Here is a 19,837-nt window from a genome sequence, read left to right as displayed (position 1 = left end):
TTCCTAATTAAAATTTTATGCCCTGGGAGAAGCCTTCTTGCTACAGTGGAGATGATGCTGTCCTTTTCTAGGCCACTACAGAGCAGTAGGAAGGAATTACTCATTGTTATGAGATTAAATCAAAGCAAATAAATTATTGTGTTTTTCCCTTAAAAAACAAACCAAAAGCCCAGCGTATGGCGCCTACTGGAGAGGGCACAACTGGCTGGGGGGCGAGGCAGGGATCCAAGCGTACCGGGTGGCTGGAGGCTGCCGGGCCGGGGGGAGCAAGAAGTCGTCTCCCACGTCCCTCAGGTGCTGTGGGGCAGCTTCTTCCTTCCCTTCAGGGCTTCTCAGATGCCTCTCACCACCAGCTCTAGCACCACCCAAAAATCATGAAGCAAAGGATACCTGTTTTTCACTGGCGAACAGTCCCAGCATCTTTTTTTTGTTTGGTTTTTTTTTGAAATAAAATAAATCTGCAAGCTACCTGCAGGCTCTGTCAGCACAAGGCACCATTCAGGAGCGTAACTCAGCCACCTCCAGCCTCCCTGGGGTTCTTGTCTCTGCACTACCTGATTATTTATTTATTTTTAAACTATTGCATAAGAAAAATGGCTCCCAGCTCTTCACCCATCTACCCTGGCCTGTGTCGGCTCGTTTAGGCCAGGCATGCTCCGCAGATGGTGGTCAGGGTGCCAGCGCTGCCCCAGGCCTGTTCGGTTTCTCGAGGGCGGTGCAGCTGCAGACACTTGAAACAGCCCCAATTCGCAGTCGTGGATTTGTACGAGTTCCTCAGTGTTTGGGTTTGGGTTGTTTTTTTTTTTTTTCCCCCCCCCTGAATTTCAACTAGAGTGCTAGAAGCATTTGCGCTGCCTCCCAGCCCCTGGATTTGGCAAGCAGCTTTCAAAGCACACGCTTCAGCACCAGTTACATAAGGAAAGGTGTGAATGACTGGAGGAGAAAAGGAGAAAAATGCCTGTTGGTTTTGCTCCCCAAGTGGTGTACAGATGCTCTGCTGCTTGCTCCTGGGTGCACAGCTCCTACGAGGGCAGTCCACTGCAGAGGGAGAAGAGAAACTATTCGAACTGGCATGCGTGTCCGTGCAGGAAGCGTTGTCTGCTCTCCCCCTGATGATTTTCCTTTCTCTGTCTCAGGGTAAAGGCTGAGTGCATCTACCTTGCCCTGGAAAAAAAAAATCATAAAGCACTAGAGGAGGCTGGGAAATTTTCTTGTTTATGGATGAGCAAGTTTCTCTCCCAACGGAACCTCCTGCCAGCAGAAATCTCTTTTTTTTTTTTTTTTTTAGGATGTATTATATAAGTCCCTGCTTGCATTTAACTAACTGACTTCCTCTTAAACAATTTATGTACTCCTCCTATTCCTGACAGGCCAGCTTGCTCCTTCGGTGAGGCTCACCACGTAGGACCTGCCCCTGGCACACATTATAGACAGAACGTGACAGGCGCTTCTGAGCAAGGTGCTGGAAGCATTAGGCCCGCTCACTTCCTTCTGTGAAGCACTGAAACAAGAGAAAAAAAAACCTTTGAGGAGCACAGAGAGCCCTTTCAGCTTAACGGACCTGACATTCAGCATCTTCCCCTCCTGTAAGCACCCCCCTGCCTCTCCCCAAAAATCTTACAGCATCAGTTCTGAGCCAGAGCTTTTAGCACCCAACTACTCTTGTTACCAGGCGAAGTGTCACCTTACAAATCTGTTTATTAGCTACTGAAAAACATGAAATCAAGGGACATCTCAGCCTTGGTGTGTTTTCTCATCGCTTGGGAGCACTCTGGGGCTCTTGGGCTAAGGCAGGGGTGAAGGCACCGATGCTGGGTTTCTGCTTGAGGGAGAACCTGGTGGCATCCTTCCGCTCTCCTTTTCAAGCCACCTTCACTGGCTACAGAGGCAAAATAAGAGATGGGAGGCACGGGGCACGCAATGCACATCAGACACATCGCTGAGAAGGCACAGCCTTCCTCTTCAGCTGCTCTGGCGCCCTGGATTACAGTAATAAGCACCCAAACACTGGTGTTGCACTATTTATTGAAGACTTCAGGTGACAGCACAGCAGGTTAGTTTTGAATCATGCCACAAGAATGTTAAAAACAGGAATTGAGCTGTATGCTCCCCCAACGGCTTACCGGAGGGAGACACCAAAAAAACCCCCAAACCAAACAAACTTCACTTCAAGCCCTCGCCTTTGCTTACTGGAGCTGAACAGGATGGTGCCGTAGGTAACGGGAAGTCGGAAGCGTTCATACCCCAGTGCTGCTCAGGGGACAAGTCTTGCCAGGCGACCCGTGGAGCTGCTTCTGCCAGCGGCATCTCCAGGGGTTAGTCATGGGGCAGCACGGTCCCAGACACTATTTCCTCAAAGAGAAACAGAGCACCTTCATTTTCAGATACAGGTCTGTTACATGTGCGCTCTCCTGTGACGTGGGGTGGCAGGGGACTACAGGGCTTCAGTTTCAACTCGCAGACACAGTCACACACAGGTGTATTTGGCACCAGGTATCCCCCTCTCCCCGCTCCCCACCGCGCTCCTGCCTGCTCGGGCCCAGCAGTGGAAGATGCTGTAGGTGCAGCTAGGGAGGAGGAAAGTCTTCTGGGGCCAAGAAAGCTGCAAACTTGTCCCCCCTCGGCCATCAAAAAAGGCAAATTGAGGCATTTTTCCTCTCTTTCCAGCGTGTTTTGAGCACCCTGGACTCGCCCAGGCTGCACGGGGCACAGAGGGAGCTGGTTTTTCTTGCGGAAGAGCAGATGCTCCTCCGGGACCCAGAGGGAGAAACGACAAATGAGCGCGGGCAGGAGACATGGGGACAGGGAAAATTTCTCTGTGAGAGACTTTATCCATTGCTCTGCCTTCCGTGCAATTAACTACTTACTGACCAGAGCACTGCTGATTCTTTCAGATCAAGCCTTTACAACGGTCCAGGGCTACACACGAGCAGCCCAAGCAAGAGGGAGAATACCTGAGCCCTTCCAGGGAACCTTGGCAGGCTGCGGTGAATCCTAGCTGGTTATTATGAGCTTAAGCTGTCGATAAAGCCGCGCTCCTCTTCAAAAAAGACACTTTCCAACTACCCAGCTTCTTCACCGGCCCAAAAAATCGCAAGAGAGAACTTTGTAGAAGCAATCTGCTTCGTCACTTCCTCCATTTGCAGTGACGGCCACCCTGGGCGGCTGGAGGAGTCCCTGCCCGGGTCGCCTTCCTGCTCCTCGGGGCCGTGAAGTCAGAGTGCCCCGCGTGACATCACAGCACGACTGTGCAAAGCAGCTCTGCCAGCGCCCAGCCAGGGCTGGGGGGCCAACAGAGCCCCGGCACAAGAAGCGGAAAGCGGTGAGCAAAGCTGAGGAGCGGGATGGGAAACGAGAGAGCAATGAAAAAGGAAAGAGAGGCTCGTTTCTGCTCTTTCTTTGACAGACTAGAGTCTCTCTTTAAAGGTGACTCATCCGGGGCAATACCAGGCACGGTTTCTTCTATTAACACACCCTTGGCAATAGCAGTTCAGTTAGTCACTGACCGGGTATCAAGACGTCACCGGCTGGGATGAAGCGTCTCTTTAACTTGGTACGGAGTCCACTAGCACTTATTGACTTTGGAGAAGAGCAGGGGAGGAGAGAGGGGGGCACACCACCCCTCCGGAGCAACTTTACGACCAACTCTTGGCACCCGCGAGCCGCCACGGCCCGCTCCCCTCCTCTCCAAGCCCCGCCGCAAGAAGCGTTCGGTCCTTCCACGGCGCAGCCAAGCTGCGGGGTGTGCTGGGGGTCTGCCCGCCGAGGCTGGGAAGCCACCAGAGGCAGGACAGCGGCGTTGGGTGGGGGTCGGACTCCTTTGCTAGGCCGGAGCCCCTCGGCGCGGTGGCGGGGAGGGGACGCGGGCGTCGCGGCGTCGAGGCGCGGGTCCGTGGAGGCGAGGCGAGGCGAGGCGGCCGCACAGCGATGTCCGAGGAGCAGGTTAGCCGCTGTCACACGCACAGTGGAGTCGCCGAGAGCACAATGTGCGTTAGTCAGTGGCTCACCTGCTCCTGGAGGGTAACGGGGGGCGGCGGGGCCCACCTGCAGCACAGGAGACACCGGGCAGCGTGAGGAGGATGGAGAGGAGGGGGGGGGGGGGGTGTCGCGCCGTGCACGGAGGGCGGCAGCTCCGCGCACCCACCCCCGGGACAGGTTCCATCGTGCCGCGCCGGGCTCGGCCGTTCCCCGGAGAGGGGGGGGGGTGGGGGGGAAAGGGGGTCTCTTCCCGCCACGGCCGCCGCTCACCTGCGCTCCCGCCGCTCCGCGCTCCCCCCCGCCGCCGCCGCCGCCGCCAACTTCTGGCTCTGCCCCGGCCCGGCCCACGCCGCGCGCCGCGGCCCCTTGCCCCGCCCACCCCGCCGCGCCCGCCAATCGCTACGCGGCCCGTCCGCCCGCCGGCTCCGCCCCCGCGCCGCCGCGTCCAATAGCGGCTCGGTCCCCGCCCGGCGGCGGCGGGGCGGGGCGGGGCGGGGGGCGCGGTCCCCCCCCCCCCCGGCGGTGACAGCGGCGGGCGCGGCGCGTTCGCTTCTGCACGTCGCTGCTGCTGCGGGGAGGAACCATTTGTACCTGTTGAACCGCCGCCCGCCTCCCGCTCAGCCCGCCCCGCCGACCCCCTCCCCTCCCCGCCCTCGCCGCCTCGCATCGCGCCGCCGGCCGCTGACGGCGCCCCCCTCCCCCGCCGCCGCCCGCGGGGACCCCCCTCCCCCCCCCCCGCCGCCCCGCTGCCCCCCCTTCTTCTCTCCCCCCCCCCCCCCCCCCTCTCCGTCCCCTCCCCTCCCCGCCGCAGCCCGGCCCATGGTACGGTCCGCCGGGGCCGTGCCATCAGGGCAGTGTCGGGGCGCACGTAGGCGGTGCGCGAGGAAAGGGGGGGGGGGGGGGGGGCCGTTGGCCGCGGGCGGGACCGGCGGAGTGGCCCCCCCCCCCCCCCCCCCGCCGCCGCCTTTCACACTCTTGTATGAAATTTTACATTGTTACATTAATTAAATATTTTTTTCCGCCGTTCCCCGCCGCGTGGGAAACCCGCAGCAGTGCCGGCAGCTGGGGAGGGTCCCAAGGGTGCTACGGGGGGGGGGGGGGTCCCTCAGCCTCGAGGTGTGAGGGCCCAGGCGCGCCCAGAGCCTTCTTACAGTAACTTCCCCAAAAAAGGGGAGGCAGCCGAAGGCCTTCTGGACACTCGCAGTACCGGGAGAGCTCGCTCTGGCCCGTCCACCCACAAACCGGCAGCCAAACGGTCGAAACGCTGAAAATTTTAGGGTGACTCAACGAGGATTTGCTAAGCACCAAACACAGGGCGTTACGGACGGACGTAGCTCTGTCCCGTGGAGGTGAAGGACCTTGTTTGGAGACCCACGGAGAGTCCAGCATCGAGCCGGCAGGCTGGTGCCCCTCTGCCTGAAGCCACCCGCCTTCCTCAAACAGACCAGAAACCAGAGCGGCTCGGGGAGAGTGGGCACGTTTGGTGGGACCCCCATTTCATCAGGAAAAAAACACTTTGGATGCGAATGTGGCCAAAAGAGAGTGACCAAAGAGCGGCCAGACACCGCATCCCTGTTGAACTGATAGCACACGCTGTCTAGCAGAAGACACGAGCTCTGCATCCCTTGGGAAAACCTTGGCATCCATCAGCTGTCACGGCTCCGACAGGCGTTTCGCAATCTGGTGCTCTTCCTGCAAGGTGCGGGGCAAGATTTGGAAGCAAAACCCAGCGCGGGCTCCCCGATAGCTGGTGGCGATTCCCAACCAAAAGGATTTCCCGACGTGTTTTGCTGGAGCGCTTACCAGTCAGTCATCCGTGGTTCTGCTCCCCTTGCCAGTGGGGAGGGGGGATGGGGACAGCCCCTCTTCTGCGTGACAGCCCGCACAATGACAGCCTCTGTGGTCGGTTTGTGTGTGTGCTGTGTGGGGTTTTTTTTTGTTGTTTTCACCCAGCAGCTGTAGGGAAAAAGTCACGTATTTTACGTCTTCCCCAGCACGGGGCTCGCGCCCAGATTGGAGCAAAATCGGCCGCGGTGCACGCCGGCCCCTGTGCCCTCTGGGGTGAGCCAACACAAAAAGCGAGGCACGGCCATGAAAAATACTCATTTTGTTTAAAAATAGGTATTTTGTGTGGAGTAACGTGGCTGGGAACTGCCTTGACACCTCCCTGCCAGCCCTGCTGCTCCTACCGGGCTGCTCCACAGCATCGGCTGCTGTGCTCCGCCAAGCCCCTCGTCTCTTCTTCCAGGCGGTGCCTTACATTTCATCTTTATTTAAAATAAATTAATTTTTTTTTTTTTAAAAAAATCCTCCTTCCCCTGACTGTAAGCGCACAGGGAAGGCATGTGTGTCGAAGCGGTGCTTGCACAGCTGGCTGCCTGCACAGCCAAGCCCTGCCCGTTGCTCAGACCTCCCTGGGCGCCGTAGGAAAGCGGCCGGCGTGGAGCGGGGCTGGAGGGGTGCCAGCTGGGCGGCGGGCAGGCTGCGGGGGGAAAAAGGCTGCCAGCAGCCCGGGCAAAGGGTGCAACGGCTGCTCGCTCCAGAAGTGCCACTTTCTGTGTCTCTAAATGACGGGCGAGACCCCCCGTGGGCTCAGAGGAGGGTCCGCCATCGCCCGGCCAGGCTCGGGGCCTTGGGGCTCTGCAACAGCCCTGGTGGGTGCTGTTTGCCCTCAGCCCCCGCTCCGGCTCCGAGCGAGCTCACGGCTCAGCCCTTAATCTCCGGGATGAAATTTCCTGCTGACAGGGCCGGTGCTGTCCAGGGGAGAGCAGCCCTGCAGCTCTTCCCTTTGTTCCCAGACGGGTGTCGGTCCCCGTGGCAGAGCAGCGCTGCCAGAGCCACCATGTGTGCGGTGAGAGGGGGCCGTGGCCACCATGGCGGGAGTGGTGGCCCTCAGCCCTCCCGGGCCAGCGCCGGGGCCATCGTGCTGCGGGGACGGCGCCCGCAGGCTCAGGGAGGACGCCAGAAGAGGGAACGTGCCGCCATCCTACCCTGGCGGGCTGGCAAACACCCCATCAATTAATATGCAATTAAAAAGTTGCCCTTAACAGGGCAGATCTTGTCTTTCCAAACACGAGGCGCTTTGTGTCTCCTGGACGGGGCTTCCCTGGGGTTTCCCCCCCGCCCGCCGCGCTTCGCCCCTCTCCCAAGGCCCCGCGCGGGCCGGCAGCGGCAGGGCTGGCGCAGGTTTTGCTCCGCTCTGCGTTTCCAGGAAAAAGACCTTGTTTTCTCCCCCTCTCCGGCCCCCGGCCGATTTCTGACAATGCCCCGAGTGTCTGCGAGGACGCGCTGGGTCACGTCCGTCCGCCAGCGGGGCCAGGGCCGTGCTCCCCGTCCCGGCAGCCAGCGCGGGCCTGGGCCGAAAACAGCCCTTCGGCCCTTCCGTGCGGGCGATGGCCCTCGGGAACGGGCCCGTTTGGGTTGGGATCAGCCGGGCTGAGGGAAGAGAAGAGGCTCGATGTGCAGATGGGTATTACGGGGGGATGAGGGGGGCTCCGTGAGCCCGCACCCCCCCGGGGAGGGGCAGCGCGGCCCTCGCCCGCGGGCCGTGACAGCGCTCCCGCACACGGGGGCAGCCGGGCGGGCTCAGCCCCCCCGCAGGCCTCGGCACCCGCACGGCTCGGTGGCGTCTGCGCTCCCCCCAAGGGACGGGGACAGCGAGGCCCCGCGGCGGGACGCGGGGGCGCCCCAAACCCCCCCCCCCCGGTTGCGGCGCCTCCCCTGGGGGCGGTGCGGCCCCGCCCCCCCGCGGCCCCGCGGTGGTACAGCCCGGCGGGCCCCTCCTCCAGTGGTTCGGTCCTGCGGCGCTCCCCCTCCCCCGAATGGTTCACCCCGCCGCCTCTCCCCCCCCACCCCCACGCCGCGCAGTGGTTCGGTCCCGCGGCCGCTCCCGCCGGCGCCGCCGTGACCCGGAAGTGCTCCCGCAGCGCTTCCGGGGCGAGGGGGCTTCCGGCGCTGCAGCCCGCTCCGCCGGCCGGGCCCGGGGATGTGAGTGCCGGGGCCTTCTCCTCGCGTGAGTGCCAGGGGATGGGGGGCGGCTACCGGGGCGGCTACCGGGGGCTGCCGGGGCGGCGGCTGGGCCGCGGGGGCGGCGGCGGGCCGAGGGTTGCACGGAGCGGCCGTCCCCTGCCGCGGCGGGCTGCCAGCTCCGGAGGGAAACTGCCGCGCCGCGCTCGGGTTTGTTGATATTTCTTTAATTTTCTTCTTCTAAGCGTACTTGTTGATTGATTTATTCTCTGAGTAGTCGCTGGCGGCAGCTGCCTGGCGGCTGTCGGAAGATGCGGCTGAGCGGCGCCGCTGCGGGCGGGCTGCCCCCGGCCCGGCCTCCTCCCGGGGGGGTTTCCCGGGCTGCCCGGAGCCGGGTTTTCCGTGGCATTGCCCCCGCGGGGTATAAGGTGGCCGAGCAGGCGGCGACGGCGTCTCTTTGTGCGGGGAGCACCCCCGCGGCGGCGGCTGCCCCGTGCTGGGGCGCGATCCGGAGCCTGGAGCAGTTTCCTTCGCTGCTGCGAAGAAGAGGTACTAAATAAACCGAAATATTTCTGGCGGCGTCCCCGCCCCCTCTTCCCCTTGTTTGTGGTGCACGCGTGAGCGCGTTTGAAGAAGTTGTAAGCTACTTCAGCCTCCTACAGTGAAGCCAGTGGGCCTCTCGACTAACACGCAGAGATGAGGTTTTTGTGGAAGCAGTTGTGTTTTTTTTTTTTTTTTAAGCGCACATTAGCTTATTGCAAAAGCGTCTTTAGGCTTAAAAACTTTGGCTTGAGGCAGCCGTGCTGCGGGGCAGGTTTCTCAGCTGTGTCATTGGCGCCCTTTGTGGGGTACCCCGTGTTCAGTAACAGTGGGGTGGGTGTGCTTTTTGTAGCGTTAGTGGCTGCTTTTCCAGCCGGTTGTCGCATGGATGTATTGCTGGTGTGTTACAGAGGTGTTCGCTGTGTTCCTTCCTTTCTTGAAGGTCAGTAGGTCTTGGTACCCTTTGTTATGGTTATGCACAAAATAAAAAAAAAAAATCATAAAAGTGCAGGAGCTTCTGGTTTTTTTGGGGGGGTGGTGGTGTATGGGGTTTTTTTCTTTTAATCCCAGCTGCGCCCATAAACAGCAGGGAAAGCTGTAGTTAAAGATGGGGACTGATGCTGGAAGGGAACTCGCCGGTAAGAGCGGCGACTCCTGAGAAAAGAACCTGTTAAGAAAGAGGAGGATGTGCAGCACAGTGGTTCACAGCTGGAAACACAGCCAGGGGCTTCAGGGAATTGCAGGTGGGAATTGCATAGAGCTCGGCTGCTGCTCTGAATACAGAGGTACAAACACCCAGCGACTCCTCTGGGTAAGATGCCACACTTCAAAAAAAGTTGTCTTCGCAAAGCCCGTGCGTCGCTTTGTTTGCATTACAAACTCCCCGGAGAGTGCAGTGTCAGCTCCTGGGGAAGCTTTGGTGGACAGTTTTGGTCGTGGAATTTAGCATGGCTAAATTTAGGGCAGGGCCAGGGTAGGGGAAAGATAAGTGCTTCCTTACCTACCTTGGGATTAATTTTTCGTGTCTTTATTAGGTTCTTAGGCGCTTCCATTATGTAAATTGTTGTGCTATTTAAGAGTTAATCTTCTTGTAACTTAAACAGAGGAAAGTTGCATCTAAATTTAGATTTAGAGGGCTTTTTTTAAAGCTCCCTCTGCATGCTGGGTTGGCACTGTGCGGCTCTAGGCTGTAGGAGTCTCTCGTTAGTCTGAATGTTTTCCCTGCCTAATTCTTACTTTTGCCTTTGGAATGTGGCGGTGGCAGATACTACTCACACCGTATCCAGATGTTTTCCAACCGGGTACAACCGTGATTTTTACAACTTTTTTTTTTTCTTTCAGTGTAGCATATGAAATTGGAAACAAAGCCAGATGTGCTCTGATGTGTCATGATGGTTTTCCAGAGGAAATTGAATTGTTTGGGCAATTTGGGGAAAAAACAAAACAAACCCCAAAAAACCTCAAAAAAATCCTCAGCAAACCAACAAATAAAGCAGATGTGCCAGCGAGAACTGAAAGCTCATGGGTTTGAATATTTAGTAGACTTAAATTTAGTTATAAGTGCTCTCTGGAACATGACTGCTCAATAATTGCCCATGAAATTAGATCAGCATTCAAAACCACCCTGTGAGAAAATCCAGCTGACTTGTTTTCTTTGCCTGCGTAGAATCTTGAATGTTACCCAAGCAGGTTAAAATAAATGCCTTCTCTAGTAGCTCTTCTAAGAATTAGAAACTACTGTAAGAAGTTGGTGCTGGAGAGGAAGGTGCATATGGCTGGAAGAGTCACTTGCTGTCGTAGGCGGCTCCATCGGCTTCGTGTCAGAGTGAGATGGAGTTTGAGTGTGTTTTGCAGACCGTGGCTGCTCTGATGGTTAGAAACATGCACTTGCCTTCTAGCTGGAATATACTCAGAGCGCATTAAAACAGTGGTTTGTGGCAATGCATAAAGATCTTGCTTCCAAAAACGGTATGTTTACTGAAGTGCTTGTTTGATAAATACTTGTTCTGGAGGAAACAATCTTCTCAGTTCTTAAAGCCAACAGAAAACCCTGTTACTAATACGGCTCAAAGAAAGTATTTGTAATTGCTATTTGATTGTACAATTAAAATGACTTAAGGCAGCTCCATGTAAAAGTGTAATCTGTCTTAATAACAAAGCCCTGGCTTCCGATCGTGCTGCAGCAGAGCCCGTGCTGCAGTAGGCACACAGCACTCGGCGCACGCCCGGCTTGGCCCTGGTGAGGTGGTGCCTTTGTGAAGGGAACCCGGGGCTGGGGAGAAGCGCTGGGGCACGTAACGGGATCAAACAGCTGCCACGCGCTCATCGTTTTTGCAGTTTAATGTTTTATTAAAATCTTGTGAGGTTCTTCTGAATGAGAACTTGAAAACGGGGGGATGTTAAGGAGGAGGCCTAAAGAGTCTGCTAAAGGCAGACACCTGCCTTCAGTGTGCAACCTGTAATTCAGGATGTGCTGTGCACAGACTGCAAACGTGTGAGTGATGCACCTGCCCAAGGGGTTGAAATGGGTTTTGCTGTAAGCAGTGACACCTTGCGTTAGTGGTGTTGAGTCCGAAGACAGAGGTTACCCCACATCTGTGTTTGCGAGCTGCCTGCTGAGGACATGGACTGAATAGAACCTTCCTTCAAAGTGGGGTGCAAAGGAGAGGATCAGCAGACGAGAGACCCTCGGCTGCTGAAGGGCTGCATGCAGAGTACTGCACACCGCAGGGTTTTCTAAGCAGCGAGGGGTTGGGTACAGTGGTGAGAGCAGGTCCTTGGCACCCCTAAAACTGAAAGCAGCTGTAGTTGCCTCAAATAGCCTTCAGGGATAACTGGGTGCCTTCTAGCAGTCCGGGCTTTTTTGTTACAGAAGTGCATAGTTAAGGTTTGCCTTAGAGGAGTCACTACAACCTCCTTCTTAACCAAACTTCTCGGTTTACATCATAATAATAAAAATGTTTCGTATCTATTTTGCATCTGCCAGTTCCAGCTTGGGGGGGGTGGGGTGGGGTGGGGATTAGAAAAATTCTGATGTGGTAAGTGCTGGAATGAAAGCTGGGCTTTTGTACAGGTGGGTGAGCTCTCTGAAGCGTGTGGTGAATGTGTTTGTGTTTCACAGTGATAATTTGTTTGAAGTGTCTCCCATAAGAAAAAAAACCTTGGAAATGGTGCATATTGCTCTTAAAAAATAAGAGAACAAGCTCTCATATTAGGTGTATAGTCAATTTTGGTTTCCTTGGTTTTTTTCTTCAGAGCAGCTGCCCAGTTTGGAAAAGATTGTTTGTAAAGTAAGACTTGTGATGTGCTTAAAATCTCAAATTCACTTCATCTCGCTCGGTTTCTCCTTGTCTATTCCCAACTATCCACAAAACAGACTTTTTTTACTGACAGGATTTGAAGACTCGATTGTTTGCTGTGATACCAGATTTTCCTTAACTCCGAGTTTTGCCTCCGAGCAAAGTACAAGCTTGCGTTTGCTGCATAAATATGTCAGTTTAGATTGTCAAGTCACAAGTGCTGATTTGTTTGCCTCTGTGCTTAAAGGATATCTTTCCGTGGGGCAGCAGGGTGAAAATAACATGGGTGGTTGTTTTATTCCAGAGCAGTGAAGAAACGCACGCTGTTCGGAAATGTAGTTAAGTATATGTTGGTCAGAACTGTGGTTTGTGGGAATCGCTTTTAAAAATAAAAAGATCCTTTCCTCCCTGTGCTCGTGGCTTTGCTGTAGGGAGAGCTACGGAGCAGGGGCACGAAGGTCCCTGTGGTAGCAAAGTGGAGGCTTATCCCTGGTTTTACCCCAGCAGTGGCTTTGGTTGGCCTCCGTCACCCTCAGAGGCTCGGCAGTGCCGTGGCTGGATGTGGCCGTGACGGGTCAGCGGGGACCCGCTCCGTCCCCACAACCCGCTGATGGAAGAGTGACGCAGACACAAGTTTTGCATAAAATCTAAACGTGCTGTGTAAATCCCTGCTACCTATGGAACAAATGAGCCCGCTGCTGCCCTGCTGTGGGGCTGGTGCTGCCAGTCGCTGCCCTTTGAAACAGCGCCATGCATTTTGTGCTGCTGTAGCTAACTGAGATTTTGGGAGGGTATTATATAATTGAGTTTCAGTTTGAATAATTCATACATACGCACTGCTGAAACTTGAAAAATTCCTAGTGTTTCTTCCTTTTTTTTTTTTTTTCAGTTACATCATAGACTGACTGGCTTTTGATGAGTCTGCGTGTTTTCAGCCAACGTAAATTGTTTTTAAACACACCCCTGTTAACAGCCACGAATTTAGCTAAAAGTTTAGACTTCTATTCAGGCAAGATTCTTACTGAAGTTAGAAGTCTTTACCAAGAACTTGGTTGTGTTGAAGCTTGATATTTTTTCTTTTTAGGGTGGTTTTTTTTTTTTTTCTTCCCCCTGAGTGCTGAAGACTCCATTTGCAGTTTAGTCTGGTTTAGCAAAGCCTACATTTTTAAGACTCTTTAAGTGCAGAGCTGTGCTACGTGGCTCAAAAAGGGAGTGTGCAAGTAAAGATACACATCAGGAGCGCTTGAATAAAACCTAATGTTTTGTTCCAAAAATTTTCTTAATATGCAAGACATGTAATGCAGAGCAGGGAGAGTGGGAGAAGAGCACCCCATTGAAACTTCTTTGCCACACTTGTAGAAGAATCCAATTTTTTTTTCATATTGAGATATGATATCTAGCTTTATAAGTGTCAATTAATTATATTTCTCCATGACTGGCTTATAGACGCTTGCAGAGATCTGTCTGTCTTAATGGTTTGTAGCATTATATATTAAAAGCTCTGGTTTGATTGTCATTATGAATTTGGATCATGAGACATCTCTCAGTATCTGGCAGTTTTATTACCAGTCTGCGCTAATGCACAGCAATTAATGTGATTGCATTAATATGCACCAAATCAAGCCTCCTTCTTTCTGTGGAATAATGGTTGTGAGGTCTGAGACTTCTCTATTTCATGACGGAGCTGTGAAAAGGCCTTTTGTAAAGAAGACCTGAAATACATAACCTTTCTTCTTGTTTCTTTTCAGTTGGGCAAGATAGGCTATTTTGATGTGAAGCACGTATTGTCATCCTGTTAGGCCTTGTTCAGAGGGCCTCTGGTCCCTTTCAGTTTTGTGTTTTATTGCTAGTCCACGAGATGGTGTTGGTGTTTGTGGGTTTTCTATTCCCATTTTCAGTGGGGAGTTCTGCTTATGCCTTTTTCTGTCATGCAGGAGCCCGAGATAAAGCTGAATCTTTCACCTAAACCGAGTTTCACAAGCAGCTGGTTTCATCTAGCTTAGCAGGGATGTGAAACTTCACATTAAGGGTAACTGCTTACCTGTAGCCACCTCTGATGTGAAACTGGGAAAACTAGTCCGTGATGTGAGGAGCCTTTGCTGTAGAGCAAGGTCCCTTGTACCGTCCACGGCCCCGCAGATGCGGTGGACGCTCTTTGCCGGGCTGACGCCCCCTCTGCTCGCGGAGGGGGTGCACTGCCTCACTGAAGCTTGCCTTCTTGCAGGGAGCGGATTCCCAATGTCCTGCCATGGATGATGACAGCCAGGATGAACTGCTAAACAAGAACGCTGCGCTAGGCAAGAGACGGAGTCTCACGCTCCTCAGTGAAACAGGTAAATGCAGCCTCTCTGCATGGGCACGTTTCTAGTTCTAGGTTGGAGAACCTGTTGGTTTAACCTCCAAAGAGAAGTAAAGATATGTTTGTGACTCTTTTCACCTGAGAACTTTTTTGGTTTGCTGCTTAACTTCTGTACCTCAAACTGCTGGCATGCTTCCCTTGAGTTTCTCAGAACGGGCAGCTTTGACAGCACTGAGGAAATCTGGGTTTTTCACTACGTATATAATGTCCTGAGCAGGAGTTCTGGTGTGTCCTTCACTGTTCTGCCCGACTGTCTGCATCACATAGGTATTTCCTTGCTTCTTCTCTTTTTAAGAAAGCAATGGTGGAAATAGCTGTGACTCAGAAGATGATACCGGAAGTGATGAGGAAGAAAATGACACTGAGGAAGAGGGAGGTGAGGAGGACAAGGAAGAAAGTGAAGATGAAGAACTAGAAGGTAGGTCTGTTAACGTGTGTTAACAGGCATTTTTTTAATAATTGGAGGAAGAGTGGGATGAAAGCTTCTCCTCCAGAAATTAACCATGAAGTGTAAATCCACAGATGCTGCTGTCTCAGGCCCATGCCCAAATCCTACAGTAATAAATAAACAAGGAATATTCCTCAGTTTTGAAGTTTTTAAAGCATATATATGTTTGAAGATTACCTGCTAGCCAAAGTGGTGTAGTTATAGCCAGTAGGAGTGAACTCTGCCCCAGCATGAGTAGAAAAAAAGTCAAAATTGCAGCAATGGCTCGTGCTATTTTTTTCCCTTATGAAAAGCATGTTTGTTTGTTTGCTTTGGCATGGAGCTCTAAAGTGAATGTTGTGATGGGGAGTTCTGGAAACAAATTGCTGTTGCTGTTAAGCCTAGGGAGAAGGGAAGAAGACTAATTTTTCTTTGAAGGAGGAGTGTGGATGCTACTTGGCTTTGTTAATTTTACTGAAAGCATACTCTGTAGATGTATGTGCTTCTGAAACTGCTGCACTCAAATTATTATTTGGATAGACAAAAAATAGAAGTTTTTATCCCATCTTGAAGCTTGTTAGGAAGGCAAGAGCAGAGTTTTCCAAGTTACTAGTTAGACTGATTTGCACACAGACTAAAAAGTTGTCACCAGGCGCCAAAAAGCTTTATTAATCCATCGTTTACAGTATTCTCTGCTATGTCTAGACAGAAGAATTCGATAGAAAAGACCAAAGACCCCATTTTCATTATTAAAAAAAAAAAAAAACCAAACCAACAGCCATCCCCACCCACTCCCTCCCCCACAAAAAACCCCAATCCAAAACCCAAAATAAGTGAGTGGTTTTTAGGTAACTTCTTGCTGCTTGAAAATGTCAACTTAATTCACAGGTTTTAGGGAGAGACTAACACACGTTTCTGTATTTTGTACTAAAAACAAACCCACCATTCAACAATGTGTGATGAGTGCTTAAAATTAATTTTTCTCAAAACGAAGCTTCTTTAAGCAGTCCCCAGCTAGGCACCCAGATCCCTTCACTCTCCAAATCATGATTTTACTGGTGAAATCTTTAAATCTGTTCTTCTGCAGGCGAGCGTATTGCTGCTGCTTGTCCTCTGGAGTGTCTATTTAAAAAAAAAAAAAAAGTTGGATACATGATAACTTTATTATAACTCTGTTTTTTAACTTCAGTGTTCAGTGGTAGCCTGACATATCCTACTCTCTTGTTGTTTCAATAATCTGTTGTTTTTCTGCTGTCTGTCCTTTTAATCTCTTGCAAGACTAGTCACGTTACCAGGCTTTATTTTTCGCCAGAGTAATCCACTGTGTTTTAGTGAAGGGATTTAGGAAAAAAGAAAACGGCAAAAATTATTGCCTCAAACTGGGGAGGCCGTGCTTCGCCCTTGCAGCCCCGTGAAATAAGCTTACTTGGAATTTTCTGTGAACTGGTACCGCATCCTGCCCACCCCCTCTGCCCTAGCTGCTGAAGCCCTGCACGCACACGAGTTGTTTTTCATCTCTTGCTTTTTAAGATTGCGAAGATGACGATGAAGAAGAGGAAGAGGAGGAGGAAACTGAGGCCACTGGGGGGGGAATGACTGATTCTCTGAAATTAGAACCACGCATAAACGGAGTGAGCATTTCCTCTGATGAGGATGGCGAAAACTGCCCCATTTGCCTCAACACGTTTAGGGATCAGGCTGTTGGGACTCCTGAGAACTGTTCCCACTACTTCTGCTTGGACTGCATTGTGGAGTGGTCTAAGGTGAGCTCTTCTGTCCCTGATGTCCTGTAGCCTTCTGGTGTGCTCTGCTCTCTCCCCTCCAATCACGCTGCTCTGCTGTAATGAGAACAAAACACTGTAATATTTATATTTGCTTTCTTAAGCTTTTTTACACAGACTTGGGTTACTTCTCTGTTTGGCAGGATTCATGTTTGTGAAGTGTGGATCTGTTTTTCTTGTATCCATCCTGATCTGTTCTGTTCTCTGAAAGCTGTAATGTCATAAGCAAGTGTGTTTCTAGGCATCTAAAATTCCTTTTTTCAAGTCAAGGCACCAGTAATACTGTTTTTCTGTGTGTGTGTGTATTTCTCTGTATATCTGTCTTCAACTCGTGTGGAATTCTGTGTTGTGACCGTTGGATGGGGATCTGTTGCAACAGCGAACATTTAAACGTAGAAAAGATACAGAATAATACTGACTAAATCAGCAGTTTGCTCTGAGTTCAGTTTTCAGTCAAGAGTTCCTTGCCACCTAACTTAGTTTCCGTAATCATAATCGAGGGTGAGAATTACGTCAAAACTTACTGTGCGTGCAGCAGTACCGGTGGTAATTAAATTAAATAAATAAATAAATAAAGCACTCTTACTGAATATATTTGTAAGCCATTTTCAGTTGCTCATTCATCCAAACGAAAGAAAATGGCCTTAAAACATGAGCACTATTTCAAGGCAGTGTTTGGAAGAACTTTGATGTTGCTTTGACAATTGAATAATAGTAAAATGACTTCAGCATAATAAATGCTTTTCTAAAAATGTGTATTTTCTGGTACAATAAGTTGTTTGTAAACCAGGTAAGTCAGATTCAAGTAATTAAAATGCCAGGAGTAATAGCTGTTAAAATGCTTACTACAGTAATGCTTAATACATTAATAATTGAAGATTTTCTTTTAAAAATTAAATCAAGAGATGTGCGTATTGACTGTATGCAGGATTTTTTTTTTCCCTAGAATGCAAACTCCTGTCCAGTGGATCGAATCCTCTTTAACTACATTAGCATTCGGGCACGTTTTGGTGGTAAAATCTTAAAAAAGGTAAGCTTTCTGCTGCAGCAAACAACAAGGCCAATTGCCACAAAATAGCTATTCAAAGGTTTACACTTCCAGCACGTTTATCTGATATTTGGTATCTGGATGAATTATTTCTTTTCTATTTTGATATTGCCTTTTAAGGAATTGTTACCATTTTTCTTCCTCCTTAACCATGTTTCCTGCAGTGCTGTGTGTGGATGGAAGCGTGGCATCATTTCTGATGGCAAAAAGGGTGGTTTTCATAACTCCCTCTTTTGCATAATGGACGTTTGACTCTAAGCTGTTCTGTACTGATAAGCCTGGCCACGTAGGGAAAATGCCCCACATACTGCAAGTGCCGTTATAGTATGAGTAGGAATAATCTAGGTTATACATGGTCCTTCCCTTATGTCTTTCCACCAGCTATACTGTGCAGCAGTTGGGTTTGTGAGGGGGGAGAGACACAAGGCAATAGTAGAGCTCTTGAAGGCACAAGTTGAATGTGCTGTTAGTCTCTCGCAAAAGAATATTGAAGAGCTGTCGTTGCTCTTTATTAATATCAGAAACACGTTGATTTTCAGGGGACATTTAGGAGTTTTCTCTGTTTTCATAAACTGATGGTTTATTATTAAGAGTTTACATTTTAACAGAAGTGCGAATTAACATTTAAAACATATGTTTAAGGGGGGGAAAGCTTGCTCTCTTCTCTTGTCTTGTTTTTTGGGGTTTTTTGTTTGTCTACTTCTGATTTGGTTCAGGAATTTTGGTTTCGCCTGTTCTTAATACACGGTTTTCTATAGTCGTTGGTATCTGACAGTAGACAAGTTCAGTAGATGTTTTCAAGCATTTGATCGTGTCCTAGATGTGTTGAATGAACTAAATGAAGGTTATGGTATGTAACAGCCATTTTGGTTCATTCACTTTTAGATTTGGCTGCAGGTACTGTTAATGTGATAATGGATTTTGGAAGGTGCCATGTTCTGCATATAAATGTGAATCCCTCTTCTATTTAGATTCCTGTTGAGAACACAAAAACTCAGGGTAATGATGGAGAGGATGATCCAACCTTCTGCGAGGTGTGTGGCAGAAGTGACCGGGAGGACCGCCTGCTGCTGTGTGATGGCTGTGATGCAGGGTAAGAGAGGTTGCGGTGGATGGAGCAGCTGCGTGGTTGCAGATGGCACTGCAGGGCTGGCCAGTGCTCGGCCACAGGCGCTATCTGGTCCGTAGGCTGTCCCTTGCTGCTCTCCTCAGGCTCATTGTGTGGCCAGGATTGTATCCACGTGCTTATAGTGCAGACATCCCCATGATGGGATGGATCCTTTTCTGATCACAGAGTATGTGTGGAGAGTCCTGCACACATCAGTGCTGCAGACCACTAGAGCAGGTGACCACACCTTCAAGTGGTGAAGATGTTTGTGCTCATCCATGCTGTATCTGGGTGCATGGAGAGTAAAAAACATACGTCCTTTATGTCTCCTTGAGAGGGTGCATGACTTGTCCCACCTGACTGGGCATTAGTGCTGTACAGGAGAAGTGCTTAAGATTCACAGCTCCATAAAATTTTGAGGTCTTGTCCTTAATACCACAGTTATTAAATGATTCCCTTACTCTTGCTTACTTCTATCTCTGCCTAACTTATTTTTTTTCCCCTCCTTGATTAATAAAATAAGTGTTTAAGTAGAGGCACCGAGATACTTGAAGACAATTTGGGCCTACAGTCTTCTGCTAGAATGTAAAGCTCTCGTATTACTTAATCAGTCTTGCAGCATTGTCAGTTTGGTGATGTCAGAAGTTACCCATTGAACAAAGAGAGATACTTGCTTGCGGTGAATATGTAAAATAATCTTTCAAAAATTATTTCTAGCAAGCTAACTAGGCAGCTGGTGAGTCTGGTTTTGTCTTTGTGTTCTGTAGTGTCCATATACGCTGATTTACCTTCTGGACAAGAGACAAAATTCAGAACACTAAATATTGTTAAGCATGTCATCAGAATGCTGAGGTTAAAATACTTAACCAAAACGAGTGTTTCATAGGCCTTATCTGAACTCAGGGTATTGCTTCAGATTCTCCTTTGTGGTCTCTCAATACTTTCTCTGATTTCCCCCCGCCCCCCAAGTCTGCTATAGATTTTGATTTTTATTTCATTTTCCTAAGAAGTTCTTTATAAATGCTTGACTTCTAGCATTAGCACTTCTGGAAGCACTTGCAGTCTTTACCAGCTCTCCATGAATGAGATTAACTTCAGAAAAAAGTAGAATAGCTTGCTTCAAACCCTAGTTTCATTTCTCTACATTGCCTGTCTGACCTGACACCGGAGTGAAAATTTTGTCCGTTATTTTTGCCAACACTTCTAAAGCCAGTGGAGTCGTTCTGTCTTTCCATTGCTTTTAGCTAGATGTGGTTTTCCACAGTGTTTAAACTGGGTGGTATTAAGTTATGGTTTAAGCAATCAAACCTTTTTCCATTGAAACCATTTTT

General features: G+C 50.8%; 1 protein-coding gene and 1 long non-coding RNA gene across 4 annotated transcripts in view; one reads left to right on the top strand and one right to left on the bottom strand.

Annotated features, from left to right (window-relative positions):
- Positions 1–2,008: 2,008 nt before the first annotated feature.
- Positions 2,009–4,283, bottom strand: LOC141930942 (uncharacterized). The gene is made up of 2 exons (XR_012625449.1): positions 4,249–4,283; positions 2,009–4,044 (listed from the first exon to the last, which is right to left on the bottom strand). It is a non-coding gene; the product is annotated as an uncharacterized LOC141930942 (long non-coding RNA).
- A 3,597-nt stretch (positions 4,284–7,880) lies between these two features.
- The window catches only part of PHRF1 (PHD and ring finger domains 1), a 33,106-nt gene continuing 21,149 nt past the window's right edge, over positions 7,881–19,837 (top strand). For 2 of the 3 annotated variants that reach the window (XM_074842591.1, XM_074842589.1), the window contains exons 1-6: positions 7,881–7,990; positions 14,008–14,116; positions 14,438–14,560; positions 16,100–16,332; positions 17,297–17,380; positions 18,370–18,491. In XM_074842591.1, the coding sequence (XP_074698692.1) occupies positions 14,032–14,116; positions 14,438–14,560; positions 16,100–16,332; positions 17,297–17,380; positions 18,370–18,491 (647 nt within the window). In that variant the 5' untranslated portion in view covers positions 7,881–7,990; positions 14,008–14,031. The remainder of the gene's footprint in view (positions 7,991–14,007; positions 14,117–14,437; positions 14,561–16,099; positions 16,333–17,296; positions 17,381–18,369; positions 18,492–19,837) is intronic. The other variant, XM_074842590.1, reaches the window with a different exon arrangement.

Source organism: Strix aluco, chromosome 16, assembly GCF_031877795.1.
Source record: "Strix aluco isolate bStrAlu1 chromosome 16, bStrAlu1.hap1, whole genome shotgun sequence".
NCBI classification, from domain to species: Eukaryota; Metazoa; Chordata; class Aves; order Strigiformes; family Strigidae; genus Strix; species Strix aluco.
This window is presented reverse-complemented; position numbering and strand designations above follow the sequence as displayed.